This window comes from Mesoplodon mirus (assembly GCF_964341445.2).
Source record: "Mesoplodon mirus genome assembly, chromosome: 7".
In the NCBI taxonomy this organism is placed as follows: Eukaryota; Metazoa; Chordata; class Mammalia; order Artiodactyla; family Ziphiidae; genus Mesoplodon; species Mesoplodon mirus.
This window is the reverse complement of record NC_138983.1, coordinates 62165456-62191856: the sequence shown is the minus strand read 5'-3', so window position 1 is coordinate 62191856 and position 26401 is coordinate 62165456. Positions and strand designations below refer to the sequence as shown.

Here is a 26401-nt window from a genome sequence, read left to right as displayed (position 1 = left end):
AGAATAATTCTGTTATATCTGTTCTCCCTACCTTCTTGATCTATATCCCCCCCCACCAAATAGCTTTCTTACAGAGGTAGTGAGAAGGATGGAATCCTCATTGGATACCTCAGAGTTTTGGGCGTCCTCCTCTCCTTGTGGCACTCAAGTGACCTGTATACCTGTTGGGCATAGGGCATTTTCTTGGTCTCTTTCCTGTCTTGAGGGGGAAAGCACTGGAGAATTAAAAAGAAACTTCTAAGATATACCCTATCTCTTTTGTTCTCTCCTGAGCCTAGGCCAGCCCAAAGTAACCAGGTGCTTGCTCTTCCTCACTCCTAGGAGCCACTAAATCTACAGTTCCCTTCTCTTGATTTTATATCCTTTGCATTCGTTCCGTACCCTAGTTACTAGAGCAGGAGTGGGGAGGAAGGCTGTCTCCCTTCTCTGCCTCTCAGTTACCACCTCTCTGTCTTTTCCTATATATAATATGTTTGGTTCTTTCTTCATTGGCAAGCCTATTGGGCATTTTTCTTTTTGGCATTTCCTTGGGCATCTTTTCATGGTATCCTTTATTATGTGACTTCCCTGTGGACAATAAAGCAGAGAAGTGGACCTTGGGGAAATTTTGTGTAAGTGAATTGATTAAACCTGAAGAATCTGTTTTTATTTAAAGTGAAAATATAAATTTTTAGACTTTATTGTGTGTTTAAACCACAGCAAGAAACCGGTTTCAAAATCTTGATAGGTTAGAGAGCTCACTTTGAGAGGTTACAAAATAGCAATTCTTAAAGTGCTTACATTTGATTCCCTTTAGTGACGAAAAGGTTTAGGAATAAAATTTGAAGATTGGAAGGACAACTAAAAGAGAACAAGTGAACATTTAAGCCTGGAGTTTGGAAGGGAATTGTTTGCATACCAGATTCTAGAGGACAGTTGTGTGTCCTGGGAAAGTCTGTGGCCGTGTGGGCACTAGGGGCTGACAGGGCAGGAGTGATTCCTGTGGGCCGGTGTGGGCATCGTCTATCGGGAGATGCTGCAAGTTGGCAGGAGGACATGGCAGAGAGGGAGCCAAGAGGGAGTCAAGCCCAGGAACTTTATGAAGGTTTAGGGCAGTGGATCGGTCTAGGGCCTGTGAACTTAAGGGCCTAGGCAGGAGCAAACAGGGCACAGACTTTGGTGAGGAGACTAATTTTGGTTTCTTTAAACTGTAGCCCTGTTAGAGGACAGAAGCTCAGAATTTACTCCAGTGAGTAGAAAATGAGAGTTTTGCTGCCACAGATTGCGTTTTGGGTGGGATATAGGGAGAGAGAAAGGTGTACTTCATCAAAACCTACCTACTACTCTATCCTACCCTCTCTCATCTTTCTCCTAAGTTTGCTTAAAGCTCCAGCCACATCAGACCCCTCACACTTCTCAGGATGTGTTCAGCCCTTTCAGGGCCTAGTCAGAAGTCTTCTTTGCCAGAGTTTGCCTAGACTCCTCAGAGACTTAGTCCATTCCTCCTCCAGGCACCCACAGCATTTGTTACAGTATTTGTTCATTCCTTTTTTTTTTTTTTTTTTAACCACTGGTGGTCTGTGTTATCATTATCCATTTGTTTTCCACTTATTAAAATTTGCTTTCCTTGGAGGCATGAACCACATGCCTCTCCCAATACTCCTTCTCCCTACCTCGGTTCACAGTTTGGAGTTCGTGTGACTCCTTGCTTAGTGTTACCTCCCACATACACATTTCAAGTCCTTAGCTGCTGTTTCATCTGTCTCCTTATTCACTGCTACTCCCTAGGTTTCATCCTCATGCCCCTTTCACTCTTCAGCTGTACTAAATTCAAATTTCTTGAAGTTGGCTGTGGCTTTCCCTTTACTTCTAAGAAACCTATTGCTTGTAGGGCAGATTACAAACTCTTTAGCCTGAATATTTAGGGCCTGCCTTCATTTTACCCTAGCCAGACTTTTCAGTCTCATTGCTAGCTGATCACTTCTCTGAGCCCTCAACTCTAGCCAAACTGGCTTTTATACCCTGTCCTTCTCCTTCTTCTACAACCCCTGTCTAAATTTGTGCTGTCCTTCAGGCCCTCCTGTTCTAGGACCAGCGAAACTTCTGGACCTTTAAATGCCCAGAGAGTGCCTTTCATTTGGCAACTCATGTCTTATACTGTGGCCTTTATCAGATTTATTCATCTAGACTGTATGTGAGGATAGGTGCTTCCCTCTCCAGCACCTGCACAGAGTAGGTTTTGGTTGGTGAATTTTCTGTGGAAACTACCTTATAAACTGTCTAGGTAGAACCTCACAGGTCTACTGAATCCCATACCTCTCTGGCATGGTGACTGCAGTCTGGGCAGGCAGGACAGAGACCTTCCTTTGTTCTCTGTGTGTTTCTTGTGCTGGGGGCCTGTGCATTTGGCTCTCTGTGTCCCTGCTACTTGGGGAAGGTACCATTGCTGTGCAGGCCCAGAAGGCCTGCAGTGTCAGGCAGAGGGGTTGGCCTTTGATGAGTGAGCAGTGGATGAGGGGTGGGGATGGGAGGAAATTTGAAAAGAGGGGAAGGACATCGTCTGCACAGCTCTTCCTTGCCTGTGACCTGGTTCATTCCATTCCTTGCCTCTGAAGCTGTCCTCAGCTTACATTCATGTTCAGATCAGTGTTCTGACTTGTGGGTCTCAGGTCTGCTGAAGGTCAGAGACTAGCCCTGGTAAGGAATGGTGACCACAGACCTCCTCCTGTTGCTACTCCTACACCATACACTGGGGTGATGCCCTATAGAAGCCCTCAGGTTAGGAAAGAAGATCCCATGACGTCTGACACTTTACATTATAGTAACGTCAACTCTTGGACACAGGTGGAGTTTGGTTTTTGTTGTTCCTGCTGTAGCTAAAGCCACTTTCCCTCTAGCCCTCAGTTGGAGTAGCTGGCTTTGTTCCTTTTTTCGGTGGTCCTAAAGAGCTTGAGGCTTGACTCACATTCTTCCCTTAGCTGTATCCTTCCAGAACTGAATAATTCTAGCCTCTTACCCCTCCTTTGTCTGGGAGACTGATGTATTGCCTCTTCTCCGACAGAAAGTTGTACAAGCGCTATGCCTTCCTGCGCTGTGACGATGAGAAGGAGCAGTTCCTCTATCACCTCCTCTCTTTCAATGCCGTCGATTACTTCTGCTTCACCAATGTCTTCACAACTATCTGTGAGTAGCCCTGTGCTCCCCACTAGCCTTCCCAATGCCAGTCTTCATGAGCCTGTCTGAGGCTAACTTACTCTCCCCTTTTAAAGAAAGATTATCACTTGTACTTTCTTCTGTGGGGAGGGAGGTGTACTTGCCCTCCTTGGAGGTTGTATTTTCTCTCAAGCTTCTTACTCTTGTTCTGAACAGGGGAGCTCAGCGCTTTTGGCCATTATGTTGTCACTGTGGTCCTGGGCGCTGGGGGCCTAAGGTGGAGTGGGGTGTGGGGGGTGAAGTTCACTGCCCTCCCTGCACATCTGTAAAGAAATCTCCCTCTTGTTTTGGGCTGAGAGAGTCATTCAACATCACAGAAAGTTTCAGACCAGCCCCCAGGGAACAACAACTCTTCCTGAAGTAGCAGAAAGAACTTCAGATGGCAGTGGGAGGTTTGGGTGCAGGCCCTGTTCTGCCCTAACTCATTATGGATCTGTGAGCAGTGTCTCCTCCTGCAGTGGGGCTCAGTCTCCCTATTTGCAGAGCAAGGAAGAGCGTTTAAAATGGTCTAAGGAAGGCCCTTGGAGTCTCAACTTTCTTTGGTGCTAGGATGCTTTGTTTGGTGGGGGGTGGTCTGAATTTGCCCCATGACTAGTTGTTTGGCCAGTGACTCAGCAGCTTCAGCAGTGTGGACTCTTGTTCTATATGACACCCATCCTCCCTCTCAGAGAAAAGGGTTGTAAGCTTCAGTGGAAGCAGCACTGGACTGGAATATAGGAGACCTGGGGGAAACTGTTTCCCTCTCAGTTCCTCAGAAAAGGCATTGTGATACCTGCCTGGCCTCTCTGGAGATTGTTATTAGAGTCCTTGAGATGATAGATAGAAAAGTACTCTGAAAAGCAATTCAGTGCCGTGTTGAGTTGGTGATATTGTTTAAGGAACAGGTTTACTTAGCTCTGAGCTTGCAGGTGGGCTTGGATTTGGATGTTTGGGTGATAACCCTGGGAGGAGTGAGATTGAGGGGAAGATTGGCTAATATTCTAAGCTGGCCAGAGACTGGGTCCTCAGGACCTGCTGCTCCAGGCTCTGTATCAGGAACCCCAATCATGCCAGCACGCCTGGGGCAGGTCAGGGCCCTCTCAGGTATGGGAGGGATTCCTGATCCCCTCCAATGCCTTTGTGGCTTCCCCTAAACAGTGATTCCTTACCACATCCTGATCGTACCAAGCAAGAAGCTGGGGGGCTCCATGTTCACCGCCAACCCATGGATCTGCATCTCGGGAGAACTGGGTGAGACACACATCCTGCAGATTCCCAGGAACGTGTTAGAGATGACCTTCGAGGTACGTGTTATCCGGTGACCACAGCCCCAGGCTCTATGGGGATCTGAGTTTCAACAGCTACTTTGGGAAGCTTTCTCCAGGGTTTTAGAGGCCTTGCTCTATACAGGGTATGCTTCAGCACAGCTGACCTGTCGCAAGACGATCAGAGGCCAGAGCCAAGGGTTGACCTGAGGACGGGGGAACCTGCCCTGTCTAAATGGTTTCTGGCTGGAAGGCACCCATCTGGACTTGCATACCTCCTTGCCCATGGTGTATTGAAAAATCCCCAAGAATTCTTTCAGCTGCTGAGCCCAAATGTTCACAGAGAGCTCAGACTGCTCTGCCATTTCCAGAGCCTTCTGCTCCCAGGCCCTAGTCTTCCTCCAGGTAGTGGTGTCTTTCTTTCTTGGCATCGTGCCTCATGAGGTAGTACTATGCTGCCAGCTTTGGCAGTAGGTGGAGCCATGAGCTCTGCCCCTGCAGATACTGGGGGGCCAGGTTGCAGGGAGCCAGTCAGATGTGTGCCTCTGAGGAGTGTGGCGCTTTTCTTCTGTTTTCTTGACCTACCCCATCTTCTCTGTTTGGCTGTTCTCTCACAGTACCAGAACTTGGGGAAGCTCACTACGGTGCAGATAGGCCATGATAACTCTGGGCTGTATGCCAAATGGCTTGTGGAGTATGTGATGGTCAGGAATGAGATCACCGGACATACCTACAAGTAAGTGTTCCCTCAGCTATGCCCTGAGACAGTGGGGCTAGGTGTACCACCAGGGACTGTGCTTGATGCTTGGGTATGTGGGGTTCTCAAGGAGACCTTTTAGGTTGTGATAGGCTGAGGCAACTTCCTGTTTGGCTCTGCCTCATGCCCTGAAAAGAAATAGAAGGAGGAGGGCTTTACAAGTGAAGGTGTATGACATCGCTGTGCACAGGTTCCAGGCCACCCATCACTCGGGTGGCTTCCCTGATGCCGCACGGTGGGATGAGGAGCAGGGCCTTGAGGATCCCTAGCCCGGTTTCAGAGCCTCTCCTCAGGGATTGGCTTTTTGATGGCCTTTGCTGATCAGCAAGGGGAAGGACGCTCAAGGAGCTGGCAGCTCTGACAGGCTATTTCCTGACCCTCAGGTTCCCGTGTGGCCGGTGGTTGGGGAAGGGCATGGATGACGGAAGCCTGGAGCGGGTCCTAGTCGGGGACCTGCTCACATCCCAGCCTGAGGTGGACGAGAGGCCATGCCGGACCCCACCCCTGCAGCAGTCTCCCAGCGTCATCCGGAGGCTCGTTACCATCTCACCCAACAGCAAGCCCAGTAAGTGGGAGGTGGAGCCAGGCCCTCGTGTTGCCCTGCCTGGGGAATGGGCAGATTTCTGGAAGTCCTGATAAGGGAGCCCGGATCCCCCGCAGCCTGTGCAGCTGCCTCAGGAATCACCTCTGCCGACAAAGACAAAGCAGCCCCAGGCATTTGTCACCCTCCTCTCATGAATCAGTTGAGGGGGTTTGGCCCTCTTGTTAGAGGACTGGAAGGAGAGGGGGGAGCTCCTGGATCCTGGCCTGGGTCCTCTGTGCTATTTGTATGTGCCCCTGTAGAGGAGAGGGGTTTACTCTCTGGCCTTCCCCTTCCTTGTTCCTGGGCTTTACTGTCAAGTCTTGGCACTCTTTTGGTTGCCAAAAGTTCCAGGGCAAAGTGGAGAAGAAACTTGACCAGCATCTCCTGGAGACAGAACTCTAAGATCCTAGCTTTTGCTTTTTGTCCCAAGATTTTAGGAAGAGCTAGCTCAGCAAAGTTGGGTGGGCAAGAGCCACTCTTCCCAGGGTCCAAGCTGCCCTACCTCTCCTGTGGGTCTTCCTGTGTCCTCAGTCTTTTGCTCAGTCAACTAAGTACTGTTAACCTGAGACTGGATATCTGCTTGATTTTTATCAGAGCTGAACACTGGGCAGATCCAGGAGTCCATCGGTGAGGCAGTCAATGGCATCGTGAAGCACTTCCATAAGCCTGAGAAAGAGGTGAGCCTCCCTGCCCTCCAACCCAGGGCCTTATATTGAGTAAGAGAGAATAATCTTGTTCCAGGCCCATGTGCTGTGGACAGCCCAGTGCATAGAGTGTGTGCCTCAGTTAGTTTGAGATTCAGCAGATTCCTTTCTCTGGGGGCCTGTGCCTAGGGTTGCCCTGTTTTCCTTACTCACTGACAACTCAGCAGAGTCCCTGGGCCTCCAATGGACAGTGTATTTCTGTCCTCTTTGAACTTGTCTGGGTCTCCCTGAACATTGGCCACATGGGCTTTGTCCCCTGCTGGGGGCCCAGAACCATCAGCAGCTATTCACTGAGAGCTGCTCTAAGTCAGGCCCTGCCAGGTGCTGGGGAGACTAGACAAGGTCCCTGCATGTCTTTTGCTGCCCTCCCGAGTGTGGGCAGTGGGCTGGGGATGCAGTGGTGGGAGGGCATCTTGGCTGAGGCAAGCCTGGCACTCTCCCCTGTTTCCTTATATAGCGAGGTAGTCTGACGCTGTTGCTTTGTGGAGAATGTGGCCTTGTCTCGGCCCTGGAACAGGCTTTCCAGCATGGATTTAAATCACCGCGGCTCTTCAAAAATGTCTTCATTTGGGATTTCTTGGGTGAGTTGGGCTAGGGTGTGAGGGTGGGAAAAGCATGCGGAGACATGGGGGAATCATCAGCATAATGTGGGTGCTGACCACTGGGGTCTGAGGTACAGAAGCCAAATCAGGTGACTCTCAGGTTAGATGTGTTTGTTTGCCCTGGCTTTTCTCGGAGGTAATAACAGAAGCCCTCCCACCCTTCACCCCTCATCTCCTGAGAATTGGACAGGAAAGGTTCTTTCCAGGCACCTGTCATATATAATACAGGCTTAGTCATGACTCCTCACACTTCCTGCTCGTAGGTCCAAAAGACCAGTTGCATTGGAGTCCAAGCCCTGTGTTACATCCCCTTGGAGAATTTGATGCAAGAAGCTTCTCCCTCAAGAGTTTTGTTGAGAAAGGACCATCTTTATATCAAGGGCCACATAAAAAATCTAAAATACAGAGATAGGGAATATAAGGATCATTTTTTATTTTTATTTTTTTAAAGTACCAATTGTTTTAATTTATTCAAAGTGAAAATAAATATCCAAACGGAACATTTTATAAAGTAAATGGTTTCAAAATAAAACATAAAGACAAAATGGCCAGTTAAACCATACTATCAAAGTGAATGAAACACAAATTTTCAAATTTTTCAAACTAAATATACATAGTCTCTCTCATTTTCAGTTGACAATGCAGTATTGAATGTTGGTCAGTCATGTGTGATTTTTAGGATGGCTTTAGAATTGAGGTCTGAGACTACAGCTAACAAAAAGCAAGCACTTGGCTGCTTCACAGCAGGATGCAGATTCCTCTTTCTCAGCAGAATTCCAGACATTCATAAGGATCATTTTGAAGTGTGACCAGTGGCCTCAGAGCACTCATGTTATTCCTACTAAGTTACTTGCGTTGACACGGAGGTAGGCCTGTGGCAAGCGGCCTACAGGACAGTCAGGGACAGGTCGGTTTTGAGAGCCTTTGTCACTGGCAAGCTTGTCTCCTCTTCACAGAAAAAGCACAAACCTATTACGAGACTTTGGAGCAGAATGAACTTGTTCCTGAGGAAAACTGGCATACGAGGGCCCGGAACTTCTGCCGTTTTGTCACTGCGATCAACAATAATCCCCGGAACATTGGCAAGGATGGCAAGTTTCAGATGCTGGTGTGCTTGGGAGCCAGGTACTGCCGCCTCATGGCCCAGTGTGCACACAGCCAGCCCTGAAGGTGGTGCTGGAGGCCCAGTGTGGTGCGGGGGTGGGGAGGGGCTAATGGCCAGGTGCCCTTGGGCAGGTGAGGCCTTGGAGGCCTTGGTAGAGGCCCTTACTTTTCTTCATGTACCACGCGTGTGTGTGTGTGCGTGTGTGAGAGAGAGGGGTGGGGTGGGGATGAAAGCGTATGTGTGTAACTGGGTAAGAGGGGCCACATTTTGATGCGAAGGAATAAAACCGTCCCCCTGACAAAATTTGAAGTAGAGTGTATATATCTAGTCATTTCTTTAACAAACATTTGAATATGCCAGGCCTCACGGAAGGTGTGGGAATAGAGCTGAATAAAATACAGTCTCTACCATTTAGAAGTTCACCTGTCCTGATTATTTAGTACAAGGCAGAAGTTTGGGAGAGTTCAAAAAAGTACGCATTCATAACGTTTGCTGAAAATGTAGAGGAGAAGGATCAGAGGAGGCTCAGGGAGTAGGTGGTATTTGAGGTGAGCCTTAACGGAAGGGTAGACTTGAGGAGGGAGCTTGAAGCAGACAGAACTAACAGGCCCTAAAGGAAGCAAAGCATGTGGGGTCAGGAAATAACAGGTGGAATGTGGGAAGGAAACACTTTAAGGGATAGGGGCCATGAGGAGCTGGGACAGAGTTGATTTTTAATCAGGGGACTGAAATGATAGTAATTTGATATCATGGATGGTGTGCGTGGGCAAGATTGTTAGGGGTTATTCCAGTGGGTCAGGTGAGAGCACGAAGCCCAGATAAACAAGGCAGTTTTTATTTAGGCCGTGGAAGGGAGGGAGTTGGCATAGTGGTTAAAAACAGATTCAGGAACCGGATTCACCAGGTTCACATTGCAGATCAGCCACTTAACTAGCTGTGTGCTCTTGGACAAGCTGCTCAACCTCCATCAACCTCACTTTGTTCACCTGTAAAGTGGGGATAACAGTTGCACTGATAGCACCTGCCTCACACCATGGGGTTGTCACGAAGGTCAAATCCCTTATAACGGTGCCTGGCACATGCTGAGTGCTCTGTGGCTGTCAGCTTGCAGTGTTACTCCTGGTGGTGGTCGCTGTGGGGAGGAGCGACGATCTAGGAGAGACTGGCTGTTGAGATGGAGGAAGTGCTGCTGACAGGACGTGGTGTCTTGTTGGTGGGGTTGTCTGGGGGGCTAGAGGGGGAGGCGGAGCAGGCCTTGTGGGAGATGACAGGGCCTGTTTGGGTCAGGTTGGGTTGGCATCCCTAGGGCTCAGTAGCCCACAGTGGGAGCCTTTTAAAGCTGTGTAAGACATCTCCGCCAAGTGCTCTTAGGGGAGGGAAAGGGGGCTGCGGGGAGATATCTGCTTCTCCAGCTTCAGACTTTGTTCAGGGAGTGATGGAGCAGGTTTCCCCCTTGGGCTTTCGCTAACCGTCTCCCTTCCCTTTCCCTTCTGATGCATCTGGACTGATCCTTCCCTGCCAGAGATCACCTCCTGCACCACTGGATTGCCCTGCTGGCTGACTGCCCCATCACCGCACACATGTATGAGGATGTGGCGCTGATCAAAGACCACACACTTGTCAATTCCTTGATCCGCGTGCTGCAGACACTGCAGGAGTTCAACATCACGCTGGAGACATCCCTGGTCAAGGGCATCGACATCTGACTTTCCAGCACCAGCTAACAGCAGGACCCAGAGACTCGCCTGTAGCTCTGCCCCCCTTCTTCCCCAAGGGACCTACGCGAGTTGTGCAGGAGATGAGAGGAGATGTACACTCACTGTAAAAAGAAAAGTAGAGGATTTTTGGAATAAATAATCTATTTTAGAGTTTATTTGCTGATTTGCTTTTTACACACTTTCATGTGAAAGAGTGATAGGGAGAGGGAGACGAGGTTGGTGCCGCTTATTTTGAAGCTGGTGCCCTCCCTCGCCGTGGCCACGCGCTGGAGCCTGCGGCCTCCCTGGACTGAGCCTGCGGCACGTGTGGGGCAGTTCTGCTTCCTCATCCCCGCCGCGTTAATGAGGCCATTCCACATTGTTTTTAAACTGATGTTTTCTATATTAACATTATTATGGATATTTGGCTTTCACAGGCCACATACCAGTGTGCTGAGCAGGAAGCCCCAAGCTCCAATCAAAGGGATTTTTAGTAGTGCCTCTACAAGCACTGATGAGTCAGCTCCATGTCTTTTCTTTTTTTTGTCAGTATTATTTGGGAAGGAGACATGCCAGGATGTATCATCGTGCAGAAAATCAGTTTCCTCTTGGCACGCAGTTGCACAGAAGTAAACATAAGCACGTTTTAACAGGTTTTCCTTTTCTTTCTTTTATGTATTATTTATTTAACCCTCCATGGTGTGTTTTAAGTCTTTTTCTTTTTTTTTTAAGGAAAGAAAAAGCTGTCACAGTCTAACTGGCTATGTTATCATTGTTAAATTTATGTTATTTTGCGACTTAGAAACCAGCTGCAGTATGGCCCACTTAATAAAACACCTGAAACAGAACTGTGTGGGTCCCTGACTTTCATGGGGTGTTGTGAGGAGTGGGTAGTGGAGGGTGCAGTTGGGTCTGTCTGAGAGAACCAGGCTGTAGCATCACCTCCCAGGCCAGGACTGCGCAGAGGGGCTTGTGTGTCCTGGGTCCTACCCACTGCGGCACCAGGAGCTTTCCTGGCTGTTTGAGAGGGATGTATCCCGGGGTTAATTTCCCACTACCCAGAGGAGGAGGCTGAGGCTGAGGCAGAGAGAGGAAAAGACCTGGCCAAGGTTGCAAAAGTTGTCACTTGACTGAGACGGGATGGGCCATTTCTTGAAGGGTAAGAAAGACCAAGTGTGGGAACACGGCACATGAGACCCTGTCTGCCCTCGGGAAGGAAAGCTTTTTCTTGAGAGAAGGTTTGCTTTTTCCCAGGATGGCAGGTGATAGAGCTTTATAAGGGTCCCGGGAATCAGCTTCCTTTGGTTTTATTCTTCAACCAAGCTGCTTTGGCAGGAAGCTCCAGAAGTGTAGCACAATCAAGTACAGCACCTCAAGCCAGTCAGTGTCTTCTTTTATGCTTCCCTGACTTTGCATGTTCTGTTCTCTGCCTGGAATGCCTCCCCTCATGTCCACTCATGTTCATTGTTGAGGGTTTCCTTTACCCGCCGGGCATGGTTAATCATTCCCTCATTGTGTTCCTGTAGTTTCTTAGATGCTGGGACTTCCTCTCTGGGTTGTTATTGCCTGCTTTCATGTTGGGCCCACTCCCTAGACTGAGCTCCTAGAGGGCGGGGAGGGTCTCTTGTTCATCTCCCTCCCTGATGACTGGCAGTGCCCAGGTGAGGCTTTTTAAAGAGGTGAGGAAAGCGACTGGAGGCTTCCGGGACAGCTGCAGTGCGCCATCCTGCCGGCAGGGGATGTGAGCGGGTGGTGGGAGTCCAGGTTTTTTTGGAAGTGGGGCAGGTAGGCAGTGCCTCTGGAGCATGTGTATGTTGTGGGCTGAGATCAGAGATGACCTTAAGCCAGGTGCTTTACACATACCTCTCCCTTTTCCTCACAACTCTGCAAGGCAAGTTTAGATTATTCCCAGTTTATAGGCGAGGAAATCGAAGTTCGGCGAAGGTTAGTCATTGCCCAAGGCCACACATCATGTAAGTAGTTTGCAGTTACCAGAACTGTTTCACTCCAAGCTTGTGGCTTTTCCATTGACAACTACTCCCTTATTGGATTCAGGTCTCTGCTCAGATGTCCTTAGAGAGACCTATTCTGACGTCTAAAATACCAACGGTCACTTTTTTCCCCTATTCTGCTTTATTTTTCTTCCTAACATCGGCAACCATTATACTAATTATTTGGTAATTCTAAATGTAAGTTTTATGAGGCAGGAACCCAATCCACTTTGTTCAAGAAGTAGTAACTGGCACAGGTTATGTACCTAGTAGGTGTCTGTGGAATACATGAATTCATTGGCACTGGTTAGCATCACAGACTATGGGCCAAAGTCCTTTGGTTGAATTCTTGCTCTGCTACTGGGACTTAGAGCAAGCTATGTAACTTTGCCGAACCTCAGTTTACTCACCATCGGTGAAATGGGAATGGTAATAGTGGCCACCTCATAGGGTTGTTGTGAGGACTAAATGACTCTCTATATATGCCTGGAATAGGTCAGCTGTGTGTAAATGTTGGTCGTTGTTATTACCCCATTGTATCAAGCCCTGTCCTGGTTCCTGACTGAGACCCGGACTCCCTGTCCTTGAGGAGCTCAGAGGCAAGTGCTTCAGGAGAATATGACATCAGGGAAGATACCACAGTGAGTTGTGCTTAGGGTGGAGGATTGTTCCAAGAGTGGGCATTGCATGTAGAGTGAACAGCATGTGCAAAGGCATGGCGATGTGAAGGTGCCTGCTGTACTGTGAAGCTTGGGGAAGTCTAGTTCTAGAGTCAAGTCTGAGACAGGGAGGAGAGCATATGTGTGGGCTCTGCATCCACAAAGTGGGAGACAAGGAAAAGGCTGACAAGTATCCCAGGGCTTTGAACATTGCTGGTGCTCAGTAGACGTGGACTGAATGAATGAATGAACCCATGCTGCAGGCACAAAAACCAAAGCCATACCACCAGTATGTGGCATTCCTTGTGCACATTTACAGCTGTGAAGAATGTTATTGCTGCTCTGGCCCCTCCTTCTCTGACATGAGAAATGGAAACCTGTGGTCAGAGCATAACTGCTGGGCTGAGACATGACAACTGTGTGGCCTGAACAGGTCACTGGCAACATAGGCTCATAACCAACGTGTATGGTCTACTGCCTGGCAGATTCACCCATGACCGGAACACGTCTCAGAGGAGCAAGGGGAGGATACTGTTTAGGTAACCTGGGAGTATTTCTCCTCTGCCTTCAGCCACCAGTCGAGCCGATTAGAGTTAAATGACCTTCTTGGATGTGGTCATGGGTCTAACTTGTAAAGTGGTCCAGTGGGTCCTGGCTCTGTGTGGTGTGTGCACAGCACCCGGCACTTGATTCTGTGCTTTGACGGAGGATGCTGGTGGCCTCAGTCAGCCAAAAGCAGTGGAGAAGCAACACCCTTTCCAGCAGACGCTGCTGAGAAGGTAAGTGTGAATCATGTTTTATAAGTCAGGGCTCTCCTGGAACCATCTGTGTTCTTCTAACAGCCGATTGTGCTATGAATATGAATGTCTCACTTTCTACTGTGTTTTGTTTTATAATCTGCAGCAAACCCTTTTCGGAATGATGTGTGATATAAGAGAACAGACATGCTCAGTAGCTCAATGTTTCAAGGACACTCGAGTCAACTGCCTCTCAAGCAGCTCCGGGTAGATCAAGTGCAGTCAGTGTGCTCAGCAAGCAGCCCTTCCTGCCTTGGCTTCTGCACCTGCTCTAACTCAGTGATTCTCAGACTCTGAGATTTCAGGGACTGGTCAGTAAACAAGCAGATGAACTCAGTGAATTGTTAACGAAGCGAGCACTCTTGTAACCACTACCCTGGCCAGGAATAGAGCTTTACCAGCCTCCCCAGTGTCCTCCCAGCTCCCCATTCCCCATTCCTGTCCCAGCTGCCTCCCTCCTTCCGACTTCTTGACCTTTACAGTAATGACTTCGCTGAGTTTCTTTTATTGTTTTACAACCCAAGTGTGCATCCCTACACACTATAGTTTAGTTTTACTGTTTTGTGTTTTTTTTAGACTTGATACATCTCTCTTAATCTAACGAGTTTCCTCTACCCCTTTCTTTTCCTTACAGTTTATCTGTTGAGGAACCTGGGCAGTTTGACCTGTAGTTTTTCCACAGCCTGGATTTTGCTAGTTTCACCCTGGGAGTGAAGTTCAATGTGCTCCTTTACTCTCTGCACTTCCTGCAAATCAGCAGCTAGATCCAGAGACCTGATTCGCCTCAGGTTGGATCCCTCTGATGATGAGACTCTAGGCAGTGTGTGCTCATTTACCAGGAGGCACCTCATGACTGGTGTTCACTTTTATTGGTGTTGGCAGTCACTGATGCTCAACACCTACATCCGGTAAGTAATTCACTGGGGGTTGCAACATGGGGATATTCTAATCTATCATTTTGTTTTCATTTATTAGATGGAATAATTTTATAAGGAGATGCTGCCCCCTCATCTATTTGATTTCTCAGTAGGGTCTGTATAGGAAAGGCAGGACAAGTGCTTAATTCTTTCCTTTTATTTACTCAGCTTTTAAGACAATGAATTGGACTGGTTCCCTGCTATCCTCAGAAGGTAGCTATTTTAAAAAAATTACTGTGAACTTATGAATAAACATATCTGATGGGTTTCATTTCATTGCAATGATTGTCTTTATTGTCCCGTCTTGGCTGTTGGGAGCCTCTTCAAGTTGGTTGGCTCCGGAGTTGTTTGACAAGACTCTGGTGGTTGCTTTCTGGCATTTCAAGATGTCCCAAGCTCCTCTTGTACATTTTCTGTCCTAAACTTGGAATCAGCTATTTCTCTAAGAAGCCCTGGGTTTCACGTGTGTTTTACCCGTCCCCTATGTATAAAGCCAGCCCTGCCACCTCCTGCTCTTCAGGCTCAATTATCTCTGCCAAGATGGTGACTCCTTTCTTGTCTGCTGGTCCTCAGACACATGGAATGCAAAGTGCCCTGCTGGCAGCTGGAGCCTATAGTTCAATGCACCGGGACCTAAAGAATGTAGTTCTGTGTCCCCTGGAAAGAGTGTGCTCCCTTTGGAGACCAGTGCTTCCAACCCCGCAGAACCCAGGGCTGCAGAAACAGGAAGCACAATGTCCCTCAGTGGGCCCTTGGAAGTGATGGTAAGTGTGGCCACTCCTTCTTCTGCCCCTTGGTTCCTGGAACCATGTATTCTGCCTTAGGGATGCAGCAGCACATCAAAGTCTCTGATTTAATGCATATACCGGATCCTGAAGGATGGCACCCCACCCTTGAAGATGATTGCCTCAGGTTATTGAAGCTAGTGCTTCAGTTTTGCCTTTAGTGGGCCACGTCAGGGCTCTTTGAGGTTGGTAGCGGCTGGATGGTGCAATTAAACAAAATCTATCTATCTATCTATCTACCTATCTGTCTATCTCAATCACCAGTGGATCCTAACGTCACGGGCTCACTCCCTAACTTGCCTCACTGTGAAGTGGTGCGCTGGTTGAATGCTATGCTGGATGTAATTCCGTACCTGAGGATCAGGTACTCTCTAAGCTTCTGGATATTGGTGCTAGCTGAGGTTCTGTGGGCAGAAAAGGCAAACATTTTCAGAATAGATCTCTATCCCTGTGAGGATGAACTGCAGGCTCTCCCAGGATGGAAGGGGCCTGACATAGCTGATTTGCCACCAAGTGGCTGGTTGGTCTCCTCAAGGAATAATGCCATATCTGGGGCTCAGCTTTGGTCTCTTTCGCTGGCAGATTGGACACTCAGAAGCAGCAGTAGCTAGATTAGCTTTGTGGGCATCCGTGCTGGTGGGCCTATGCATAGCCTCCATATCTATCTTGTGACCAACTCCATTCATGTGCTTATTGGGCCAGTTCCAGGGTGGCCAGTGACAAAGTGGCTGAGTCATTTAATCTACTTAGTTCACTTCTCTTCTGTGGTGGATGCTGTCTGGTGGGTGGTGATGTGTGACATACTGGCTGTCTACTTCTAAGAGTCCAACCACACCCCTCTACCCCAAACCTTCTTGTCGCTAGTCTTCCAGACCATTTCCTTCCAGTCCCCTGACTAGCCAGCTAGGCCACGGGCCACTGCCCAGGAATGTGTGTCCAGCCTCTTGTATACAGCTCTCCTTCCATAACCAGGGACACCATCTGAAGCTCACTGGGAAGATTTTCCCTTGCTTTCCACTGTCTTTCAAGGCAACTCCTGAACTGTCTTTCAAGGCAACTCCTGAATGTGACTGTCATGCAGCCACTGTCCTTTTTGGCTTCCACCCACATACCAAGCTGACCTACCAGCAAACCAAGCAAAGTTACCATTTCCATCTTACAATGATCTACTGCTGGCTGCACCTGACCTTATGACTTGGCCAGCTTGACAGAACCCAGTTCATAACCGGAAGTTCTTTTTTTTTTTTTTTTTTTTTTTTTGTAATTTGTCTCTAGGTATTTTTTGATTTCCTCTTTGATTTCTTCAGTGATCTCTTCGTTTTTTTTTTTTATTTTATTTTATTTTATTTTATTTTATTTTTTTGCTTTATAACAAATTTAATCAGTTATACATATACATATGTTTCCATATCCCCTCCCTTTTGCGTCTCCCTCCCACCCTCCCTATCCCACCCCTCCAGGCGGTCACAAAGTACCGAGCTGATCTCCCTGTGCTATGCGGCTGCTTCCCACTAGCTATCGACCTCACATTTGGTAGTGTATATATGTCCATGCCGCTCTTTCACTTTGTCACAGCTTACCCTTCCCCCTCCCCATATCCTCAAGTCCATTCTCTAGTAGGTCTGTGTCTTTATTCCTGTCTTACCCCTATGTTCTTCATGACATTTTTTTTTCTTAAATTCCATATATATGTGTTAGCATACAGTATTTGTCTTTCTCTTTCTGACTTACTTCACTCCGTATGACAGACTCTAGGTCTATCCACCTCATTACAAATAGCTCAATTTCATTTCTTTTTATGGCTGAGTAATATTCCATTGTATATATGTGCCACATCTTCTTTATCCATTCATCCGATGATGGACACTTAGGTTGTTTCCATCTCCGGGCTATTGTAAATAGGGCTGCTATGAACATTTTGGTACATGTCTCTTTTTGAATTATGGTTTTCTCAGGGTATATGCCCAGTAGTGGGATTGCTGGGTCATATGGTAGTTCTATTTGTAGTTTTTTAAGGAACCTCCATACCGTTCTCCATAGCGGCTGTACCAATTCACATTCCCACCAGCAGTGCAAGAGTGTTCCCTTTTTTCCACACCCTCTCCAGCATTTATTGTTTCTAGATTTTTTGATGATGGCCATTCTGACTGGTGTGAGATGATATCTCATGGTAGTTTTGATTTGCATTTCTCTAATGAGTAAAGATGTTGAGCATCCTTTCATGTGTTTGTTGGCAGTCTGTATATCTTCTGTGGAGAAATGTCTATTTAGGTCTTCTGCCCATTTTTGGATTGGGTTGTTTGTTTTTTTGTTATTGAGCTGCATGAGCTGCTTATAAATTTTGGAGATTAATCCTTTGTCAGTTGCTTCATTTGCAAATATTTTCTCCCATTCTGAGGGTTGTCTTTTGGTCTTGTTTATGGTTTCCTTTGCTGTGCAAAAGCTTTTAAGTTTCATTAGGTCCCATGTGTTTATTTTTGTCTTTATTTCCATTTCTCTAGGAGGTGGGTCAAAAAGGATCTTGCTGTGATTTATGTCATAGAGTGTTCTGCCTATGTTTTCCTCTAAGAGTTTGATAGTGTCTGGCCTTACATTTAGGTCTTTAATCCATTTTGAGCTTATTTTTGTGTATGGTGTTAGGGAATGATCTAATCTCATACTTCTACATGTCCCTATCCAGTTTTCCCAGCACCACTTATTGAAGAGACTGTCCTTTCTCCACTGTACATTCCTGCCTCCTTTATCAAAGATAAGGTGACCATATGTCCGTGGGTTTAACTCTGGGCTTTCTATCCTGTTCCATTGATCTATCTTTCTGTTTTTGTGCCAGTACCATACTGTCTTGATTACTGTAGCTTTGTAGTATAGTCTGAAGTCAGGGAGCCTGATTCCTCCAGCTCCATTTTTCGTTCTCAAGATTGTTTTGGCTATTCGGGGTCTTTTGTGTTTCCATACAAATTGTGAAATTTTTTGTTCTAGTTCTGTGAAAAATGCCAGTGGTAGTTTGATAGGGATTGCATTGAATCTGTAGATTGCTTTGGGTAGTAGAGTCATTTTCACAATGTTGATTCTTCCAATCCAAGAACATGGTACATCTCTCCATCTATTTGTATCATCTTTAATTTCTTTCATCAGTGTCTTATAATTTTCTGCATACAGGTCTTTTGTCTCCTTAGGTAGGTTTATTCCAAGATATTTTATTCTTTTTGTTGCAGTGGTAAATGGGAGTGTTTCCTTGATTTCACTTTCAGATTTTTCATCATCAGTATATAGGAATGCCAGAGATTTCTGTGCATTAATTTTGTATCCTGCAACTTTACCAAAGTCATTGATTAACTCTAGTAGTTTTCTGGTAGCATCTTTAGGATTCTCTATGTATAGTATCATGTCATCTGCAAACAGTGACAGCTTTACTTCTTCTTTTCCAATTTGGATTCCTTTTATTTCCTTTTCTTCTCTGATTGCTGTGGCTAAAACTTCCAAAACTAGGTTGAATAAGAGTGGTGAAAGTGGGCAACCTTGTCTAGTTCCTGATCTTAGTGGAAATGGTTTCAGTTTTTCACCATTGAGGACGATGCTGGCTGTGGGTTTGTCATATATGGCCTTTATTATGTTGAGGAAAGTTCCCTCTATGCCTACTTTCTGCAGGGTTTTTATCATAAATGGGTGTTGAATTTTGTCGAAAGCTTTCTCTGCATCTATTGAGATGATCATATGGTTTTTCTCCTTCAGTTTGTTAATATGGTGTATCACGTTGATTGATTTGCGTATATTGAAGAATCCTTGCATTCCTGGAATAAACCCCACTTGATCATGGTGTATGATCCTTTTAATGTGCTGTTGGATTCTGTTTGCTAGTATTTTGTTGAGGATTTTTGCATCTATGTTCATCAGTGATATTGGCCTGTAGTTTTCTTTCTTTGTGACATCCTTGCCTGGTTTTGGTATCAAGGTGATGGTGGCCTCGTAGAATGAGTTTGGGAGTGTTCCTCCCTCTGCTATATTTTGGAAGAGTTTCAGAAGGATAGGTGTTAGCTCTTCTCTAAATGCTTGATAGAATTCGCCTGTGAAGCCATCTGGTCCTGGGCTTTTGTTTGTTGGAAGATTTTTTATCACAGTTTCAATTTCAGTGCTTGTGATTGGTCTGTTCATATTTTCTATTTCTTCCTGATTCAGTCTTGGCAGGTTGTGCATTTCTAAGAATTTGTCCATTTCTTCCAGGTTGTCCATTTTATTGGCATAGAGTTGCTTATAGTAATCTCTCATGATCTTTTGTATTTCTGCAGTGTCAGTTGTTACTTCTCCTTTTTCATTTCTAATTCTATTGATTTGAGTCTTCTCCCTTTTTTTCTTGATGAGTCTGGCTAATGGTTTATCAATTTTGTTTATCTTCTCAAAGAACCAGCTTTTAGTTTTATTGATCTTTGCTATCGTTTCCTTCATTTCTTTTTCATTTATTTCTGATCTGATTTTTATGATTTCTTTCCTTCTGCTAACTTTGGGATGTTTTTGTTCTTCTTTCTCTAATTGCTTTAGGTGCAAGGTTAGGTTGTTTATTCGAGATGTTTCCTGTTTCTTAAGGTGGGATTGTATTGCTATAAACTTCCCTCTTAGAACTGCTTTTGCTGCATCCCATAGGTTTTGGGTCGTCGTGTCTCCATTGTCATTTGTTTCTAGGTATTTTTTAATTTCCTCTTTGATTTCTTCAGTGATCACTTCGTTATTAAGTAGTGTATTGTTTAGCCTCCATGTGTTTGTATTTTTTACAGCTCTTTTCCTGTAATTGATATCTAGTCTCATAGCATTGTGGTCGGAAAAGGTACTTGATACAATTTCAATTTTCTTAAATTTACCAAGGCTTGATTTGTGACCCAAGATATGATCTATCCTGGAGAATGTTCCATGAGCACTTGAGAAAAATGTGTATTCTGTTGTTTTTGGATGGAATGTCCTATAAATATCAATTAAGTCCATCTTGTTTAATGTATCATTTAAAGCTTGTGTTTCCTTATTTATTTTCATTTTGGATGATCTGTCCATTGGTGAAAGTGGGGTGTTAAAGTCCCCTACTATGAGTGTGTTACTGTCGATTTCTCCTTTTATGGCTGTTAGTATTTGCCTTATGTATTGAGGTGCTCCTATGTTGGGTGCATAAATATTTACAATTGTTATATCTTCTTCTTGGATCGATCCCTTGATCATTATGTAGTGTCCTTCTTTGTCTCTTCTAGTAGTCCTTATTTTAAAGTCTATTTTGTCTGATATGAGAATTGCTACTCCAGCTTTCTTTTGGTTTCCATTTGCATGGAATATCTTTTTCCATCCCCTTACTTTCAGTCTGTATGTGTCTCTAGGTCTGAAGTGGGTCTCTTGTAGACAGCATATAGATGGGTCTTGTTTTTGTATCCATTCAGCCACTCTGTGTCTTTTGGTGGGAGCATTTAGTCCATTTACGTTTAAGGTAATTATCGATATGTATGTTCCTATTCCCATTTTCTTAATTGTTTTGGGTTCATTATTGTAGGTCTTTTACTTCTGTTGTGTTTCTTGCCTAGAGAAGTTCCTTTAGCATTTGTTGTAAAGCTGGTTTGGTGGTGCTGAACTCTCTCAGCTTTTGCTTGTCTGTAAACGTTTTAATTTCTCCATCAAATCTGAATGAGATCCTTGCTGGGTAGAGTAATCTTGGTTGCAGGTTTTTCTCCTTCATCACTTTAAGTATGTCCTGCCACTCCCTTCTGGCTTGTAGAGTTTCTGCTGAGAGATCAGCTGTTAACCTGATGGGGATTCCCTTGTGTGTTATTTGTTGTTTTTGCCTTGCTGCTTTTAATATGATTTCTTTGTGTTTAATTTTTGACAGTTTGATTAATATGTGTCTTGGCGTATTTCTCCTTGGATTTATTCTGTATGGGACTCTCTGTGCCTCCTGGACTTGATTAACTATTTCCTTTCCCATATTAGGGAAGTTTTCAACTATAATCTCTTCAAATATTTTCTCAGTCCCTTTCTTTTTCTCTTCTTCTTCTGGAACCCCTATAATTCGAATGTTGGTGCGTTTAATGTTGTCCCAGAGGTCTCTGAGACTGTCCTCTGTTCTTTTCATTCTTTTTTCTTTATTTTGCTCTGCAGCAGTTATTTCCACTATTTTATCTTCCACCTCACTTATCCGTTCTTCTGCCTCAGTTATTCTGCTATTGATCCCATCTAGAGTATTTTTTATTTCATGTATTGTGTTTTTAATCGATGCTTGATTCATCTTTAGTTCTTCTAGGTCCTTGTTAACTGTTTCTTGCATTTTGTCTATTCTATTTCCAAGATTTTGTATCTGGGAAATAGAATCTTGGATCATCTTTACCATCATTATTCTGAATTCTTTTTCAGGTAGAGTGCCTATTACCTCTTCATTTGTTAGGTCTGGTGGGTTTTTATCTTGCTCCTTCTCCTGCTGTGTGTTTTTCTGTCTTCTCATTTTGCTTATGTTACTGTGTTTGGGGTCTCCTTTTTGCAGGCTGCAGGTTCGTAGTTCCTGTTGTTTTTGGTGTCTGTCCCCAGTGGCTAAGGTTGGTTTAGTGGGTTGTGTAGGCTTCCTGGTGGAGGGGACTAGTGCCTGTGTTCTGGTGGATGAGGCTGGATCTTGTCTTTCTGGTGGGCAGGTCCACGTCTGGTGGTGTGTTTTGGGGTGTCTGTGGACTTTTTATGATTTTAGGCCACCTCTCTGCTAATGGGTGGCGTTGTGTTCCTGTCTTGCTAGTTGTTTGGCTTAGGGTGTCCAGCACTGTAGCCTGCTGGTCGTTGAGTGAAGCTGGGTGCTGGTGTTGAGATGGAGATCTCTGGAAGATTTTCGCCGTTTGATATTATGTGGAGCTGGGAGGTCTCTTGTGGACCAGTGTCCTGAAGTTGGCTCTCCCACCTCAGAGGCACAGCACTGACTCCGGGCTCCTCAATTTGGGATGATGTGTTGTCTATTCATGTATTCCACAGATGCAGGGTACATCAAGTTGATTGTGGAGCTTTAATCCGCTGCTTCTGAGGCTGCTGGGAGAGGTTTCCCTTTCTCTTCTTTGTTCTCACAGCTCCTAGGTCTCAGCTTTGGATTTGGCCCCGCCTCTGCATGTAGGTCGCCGGAGGGCGTCTGTTCTTCGCTCAGATAGGACAGGGTTAAAGGAGCAGCCTCTTCGGGGACTCTGGCTCACTCAGGCCGGGAGGGAGGGAGGGGCACGGAGTGCGGGGCGAGCCTGCAGCGGCAGAGGTCGGCGTGACGTTGCACCAGCCCGAGGCGCGCCGTGCGTTCTCCCAGGGAAGCCGCCCCTGGATCCCGGGACCCCGGCAGTGGCGGGCTGCACAGGCTCCCGGAAGGGCGGTGTGGGCAGTGACCTGCGCTCGCACACAGGCTTCTTGGCGGCGGCAGCAGCAGCCCCAGCGTCCCACGCCTGTCACTGGGCTCCGCGCTTTCAGTCGCGACTCGTGCCCGTCCGTGGAGCCCCTTTAAGCAGCGCTCTTAATCCCCTCTCCTCGCGCACCAGGAAACCAAGAGGGAAGAAAAAGTCTCTTGCCTCTTCGGCAGCTCCAGAGTTTTCCCGGACTCCCTCCCGGCTAGCTGTGGCACATTAGCCCCCTTCAGGCTGAGTTCTCGCCACCAGCCCCAGTCCTCTCCCTGCGCTCTGACCGAAGCCCGAGCCTCAGCTTCCAGCGCTGCGTGCCCCGGCGGGCGAGCAGACAAGCCTCTCAGGCTGGTGAGTGCCGCTCGGCACCGATCCTCTGTGTGCGGATCTCTCCGCTTTGCCCTACCCAGGTATGTGGGGAGTTTCTTGCCTTTTGGGATGTCTGGGGTCTTCTGCCAGCGTTCAGTAGGTGTTCTGTAGGAGTTGTTCCACGTGTAGCTGTATTTCTGGTGTATCCGTGGGGAGGAAGGTGATCTCCGCGTCTTACTCTTCCGCCATCTTACCCGGAAGTCCAACCGGAAGTTCTTGATGTCTTTTCACTTGAGCTCATGGATAAGCAAAACATCTAAACCAGGGCCCAGGGCCAGGAGCTGCTTCTCAAAAGGTGTGTAATTCTCTGCTGTAGATGGCATGACTTTGATCCAGAATCCCAGGGGCCTACTTTGTGATTCTTTCCCTGGGGCTTGCAATGAGCTCTAGATTGCATCTTTACCCATCATTGACACTTGCAACACTATATAGTCTACTGGATTGTGTGACCCAAATGACAGGCTATTTGCTTAGCAGCTTGGACCTCTTGTAGTAGAGCCCTCTTCTGCTCCAGGCCCCACTCAAAGCTGGCACTTTCTATGTCACCAGAGAAGAATTCCTAGTTGTGGAATGTGGGACCTCCAGAGACCAAAGAGGCCTTCCAGGTGCTGAGCTTCTTTCTTTGTGGTAGAGGATGAAAGAGGCATCAATCTGTCTTTTAATTTGAAGGGGATATTCTGGCACGCCCACGACCACTGGACACCTAAAAACTTCAGTGACGTAGCAGGTCCCTGAGTCTTAATAGGGTTTATTACACACCTACTGGAGCACATGTCTTAAGGTCTCCAATAAACTAGCCACCTCTTGTTTTTCCCACTCAGTCACTATTTATTTATTCTTTAATAAATTCCTTAGGGACGACTCATAGGAATATTATTTCCAGAGTTCTTACATGTTTTACTTGAAGGTCAGTTTTGCTAGATATTAAATCTTGGCTCACATTTTCTCTCCTTGGATATCTGAAATACATTATTCTGTCTTTGGCATGACTTATTACTGTCAAAAAGTCCAATGATCACTTTATTTCTTTTTAAAATCATATGCTTTTTTTTTGTTTTTTTGGCTAAATGCTCAAAGGATTTTTCCTTTTTCTTTAAAGTTAAAGTAATTTTACTAAAATATAACTTGGTGTTGGTTGTCCTAGGTCAATAATCTCAGGTACATGGTGTGCTCTTCCAGTGTGAGGGGCCTTGGGTGATTTTCCTTTCACTGTGAACAGAACACCCATCTTGGAGGAAATAAGTGCTCTGACCCAGGTCATGCTTTTTGTGGTTTGACTCCAACTTAAAGTTGTAGATACCGTCTTGGCATCTTCTCTGCTGATCAGATACTCCCTTAGCTCCATCCGGGCCTGCTGCCACTCCGCACACTGAGAGAACGATCTTGTTCACAGGTGGTCCCGCAGGTCAGTCTTCTGGCCTGACCCTTAAAACACCGAAATTATTTTCATTCACTTTTTCATTCATTTATCCAACAAATTTATGAGTCCCAGTTATGTGCCAGCCACTGTTCTAGGCACTTAAGCAATTGTGAGCAAATACTAACTATTAGAACTAATAAACGAAAGATTGGCAAGGTTTCAGGATACAAGATCAATATACAAAAATAAATTGTATGTCTCTACAGGAGCAATAAACGAACTGAAGTTAAATTAATAAAACAATTTATAATAGCATCAAAAAAATAAAATACTTAGGAATCCATAACAAAAGTGTAACACCTATGTATACTCTGAAAACTACCAAGCATCACTGAAGGAAATTAAAGGAGATGTAAATAAACAGATATGCATGTTCATGGATCAGAAGACTTAATGCTAGTGAGACGGCAATACTCCCTAAATTGATCTATAGTTGAGTGCAATTCCTACCAAAATTCCATCTGACTTCATAGAAATTGATAAATTGATCCTAAAATTCATGTGGAAGTTCAAGGGACCCAGAATAGCCAAAGCAAGCTTGAAAAATAAGAACAAAGTTGGAGGACTCACATTTCCTGATTTCAAAGCTTACTGCAAAGCTACAGTAATCAAGTCAGTGTTGTACTGGCATAAGGATAGACATATAGATCACTGGAATAGAATTTAATTCAGAAATAAATTCTCACATTTACAGTCAACTGTTTTTTTAAAAAAATATTTATTTATTTGGCTGTGCCAGGTTAATTGTGGCATGCGGGGTCTTCTTGTTGCAGCATGTGGGCTCTTAGTTGCGGCATGCATGTGGGATCCAGTTCCCTGACCAGGGATCGAATCCGGGCCCCCTGCATTGGGAGTGTGGAGTCTTAACCACTGGACCACCAGTGAAGTCCCCAGGCAATTGATTTTTGACAGGGTGCCAAAATAAGTCAGTGGGGAAAGAATAGTCTTTTTCAACAGATATGCTGGGATAACTAGATATCCACATGCAAAAGAATAAAGTTGGACCCCTACCTAGCACCACATACAAAAATGAACTCAAAACGGGTTTCAGGGCACGTAATGCTCATGTGTGGTTTCTTAGCTGGGCTGTTTCTTCTCTCCAAAGTTTTAATCAAGTAGGCATTGAGCATGAGTTCCATGTTGGTACCTATGCTGGCTGTGATGAGAAAAGAGATAAATCATACCGGGCTCTCCCCCAGGCAGCCTCCCACACATGTCCACGTGCTGTCTTTGTCAAGGGCAGAGTCCATGGACACGGTGACAAGAATAACAATGACGATGATGGTGATGATCGCTAACATTATGGAGTACTAACTATGAGCCAAGCACCATTCTGACCACTTTACAAGTATTTCTCATTTGATTCTTTTTTTAAAAAAAAGTTAATTAATTAATTCTATTTTTGGCTGCGTTGGGTCTTCATTGTTGCACGCGGGCTTTCTCTGGCTGCAGCGAACGGGGGCTACTCTTTGTTGCGGTGCATGGGATTCTCATTGCGATGGTTTCTCTTGTTGTGGAGCACAGGCTCTAGGCTCGCGGGCTTCAGTAGTTGCAGCACGCAGGCTCAGTAGTTGTGGCTCATGGGCTCTAGAGCGCAGGCTCAGTAGTTGTGGCGCCTGGGCTTAGTTGCTCTGCGGCATGTGGGATCTTCCCGGGCCAGTGCTCGAACCTGCGTCCCCTGCATTGGCAGGTGGATTCTTCACCACTGCGCCACCAGGAAAGTCCCTCTCATTTGATTCTTACAAATATTATTATCCCTATTTCACAGATGAGGAAACTGAGGCACAAGGGAAGTGGACTAACTTGCCACACAGCTGATAAATAGCAGAGCTTCTGAGAGAGGGGCTCTCAGGGAAGGCTTCCAGGGGAAGGGGCTGCACCTGTGCCAGGCCTGGGCTGATGACATTGATAGAGAGGAAAGGGGCAGGCGTCATGGTCAGCTGGGGCAAGGTCCTCACCTTGACTGCACTGGCCACATGTCTCCTTGGAGTCCTGTTGCTGACCTGCCCACAATGAGCTCAGCAGCCCCGTGGAACTCTGGGCCTGCCGTGGCCTCCACAACCCACGCTGCCCTAATGAGCATCTCCTCAGCCTGGCACGGAGCAGGAGCTTGCAGGTAGTTGCTGGGATCCTAAGACTTGACATTTACACTTGCTCATGGCCTGAACTCCTAACTTCCATGGCACTTCTCTTACTGAAA

At 46.2% G+C, this 26401-nt stretch overlaps 1 protein-coding gene across 2 annotated transcripts in view; it reads left to right on the top strand.

The window, feature by feature from the left end:
• DENND5A (DENN domain containing 5A) overlaps nucleotides 1-10732 on the top strand; it is a 112552-nt gene extending 101820 nt beyond the window's left edge. Inside the window, exons 16-23 of one of the 2 annotated variants that reach the window (XM_082626468.1) lie at nucleotides 3041-3162; nucleotides 4330-4475; nucleotides 5054-5172; nucleotides 5577-5758; nucleotides 6371-6453; nucleotides 6938-7061; nucleotides 8039-8207; nucleotides 9710-10732. In XM_082626468.1, coding sequence (XP_082482594.1) covers nucleotides 3041-3162; nucleotides 4330-4475; nucleotides 5054-5172; nucleotides 5577-5758; nucleotides 6371-6453; nucleotides 6938-7061; nucleotides 8039-8207; nucleotides 9710-9893 — 1129 coding nt within the window. In that variant the 3' untranslated portion in view covers nucleotides 9894-10732. The remainder of the gene's footprint in view (nucleotides 1-3040; nucleotides 3163-4329; nucleotides 4476-5053; nucleotides 5173-5576; nucleotides 5759-6370; nucleotides 6454-6937; nucleotides 7062-8038; nucleotides 8208-9709) is intronic. The other variant, XM_082626469.1, reaches the window with a different exon arrangement.
• The last annotated feature ends 15669 nt before the right edge of the window (nucleotides 10733-26401 follow it).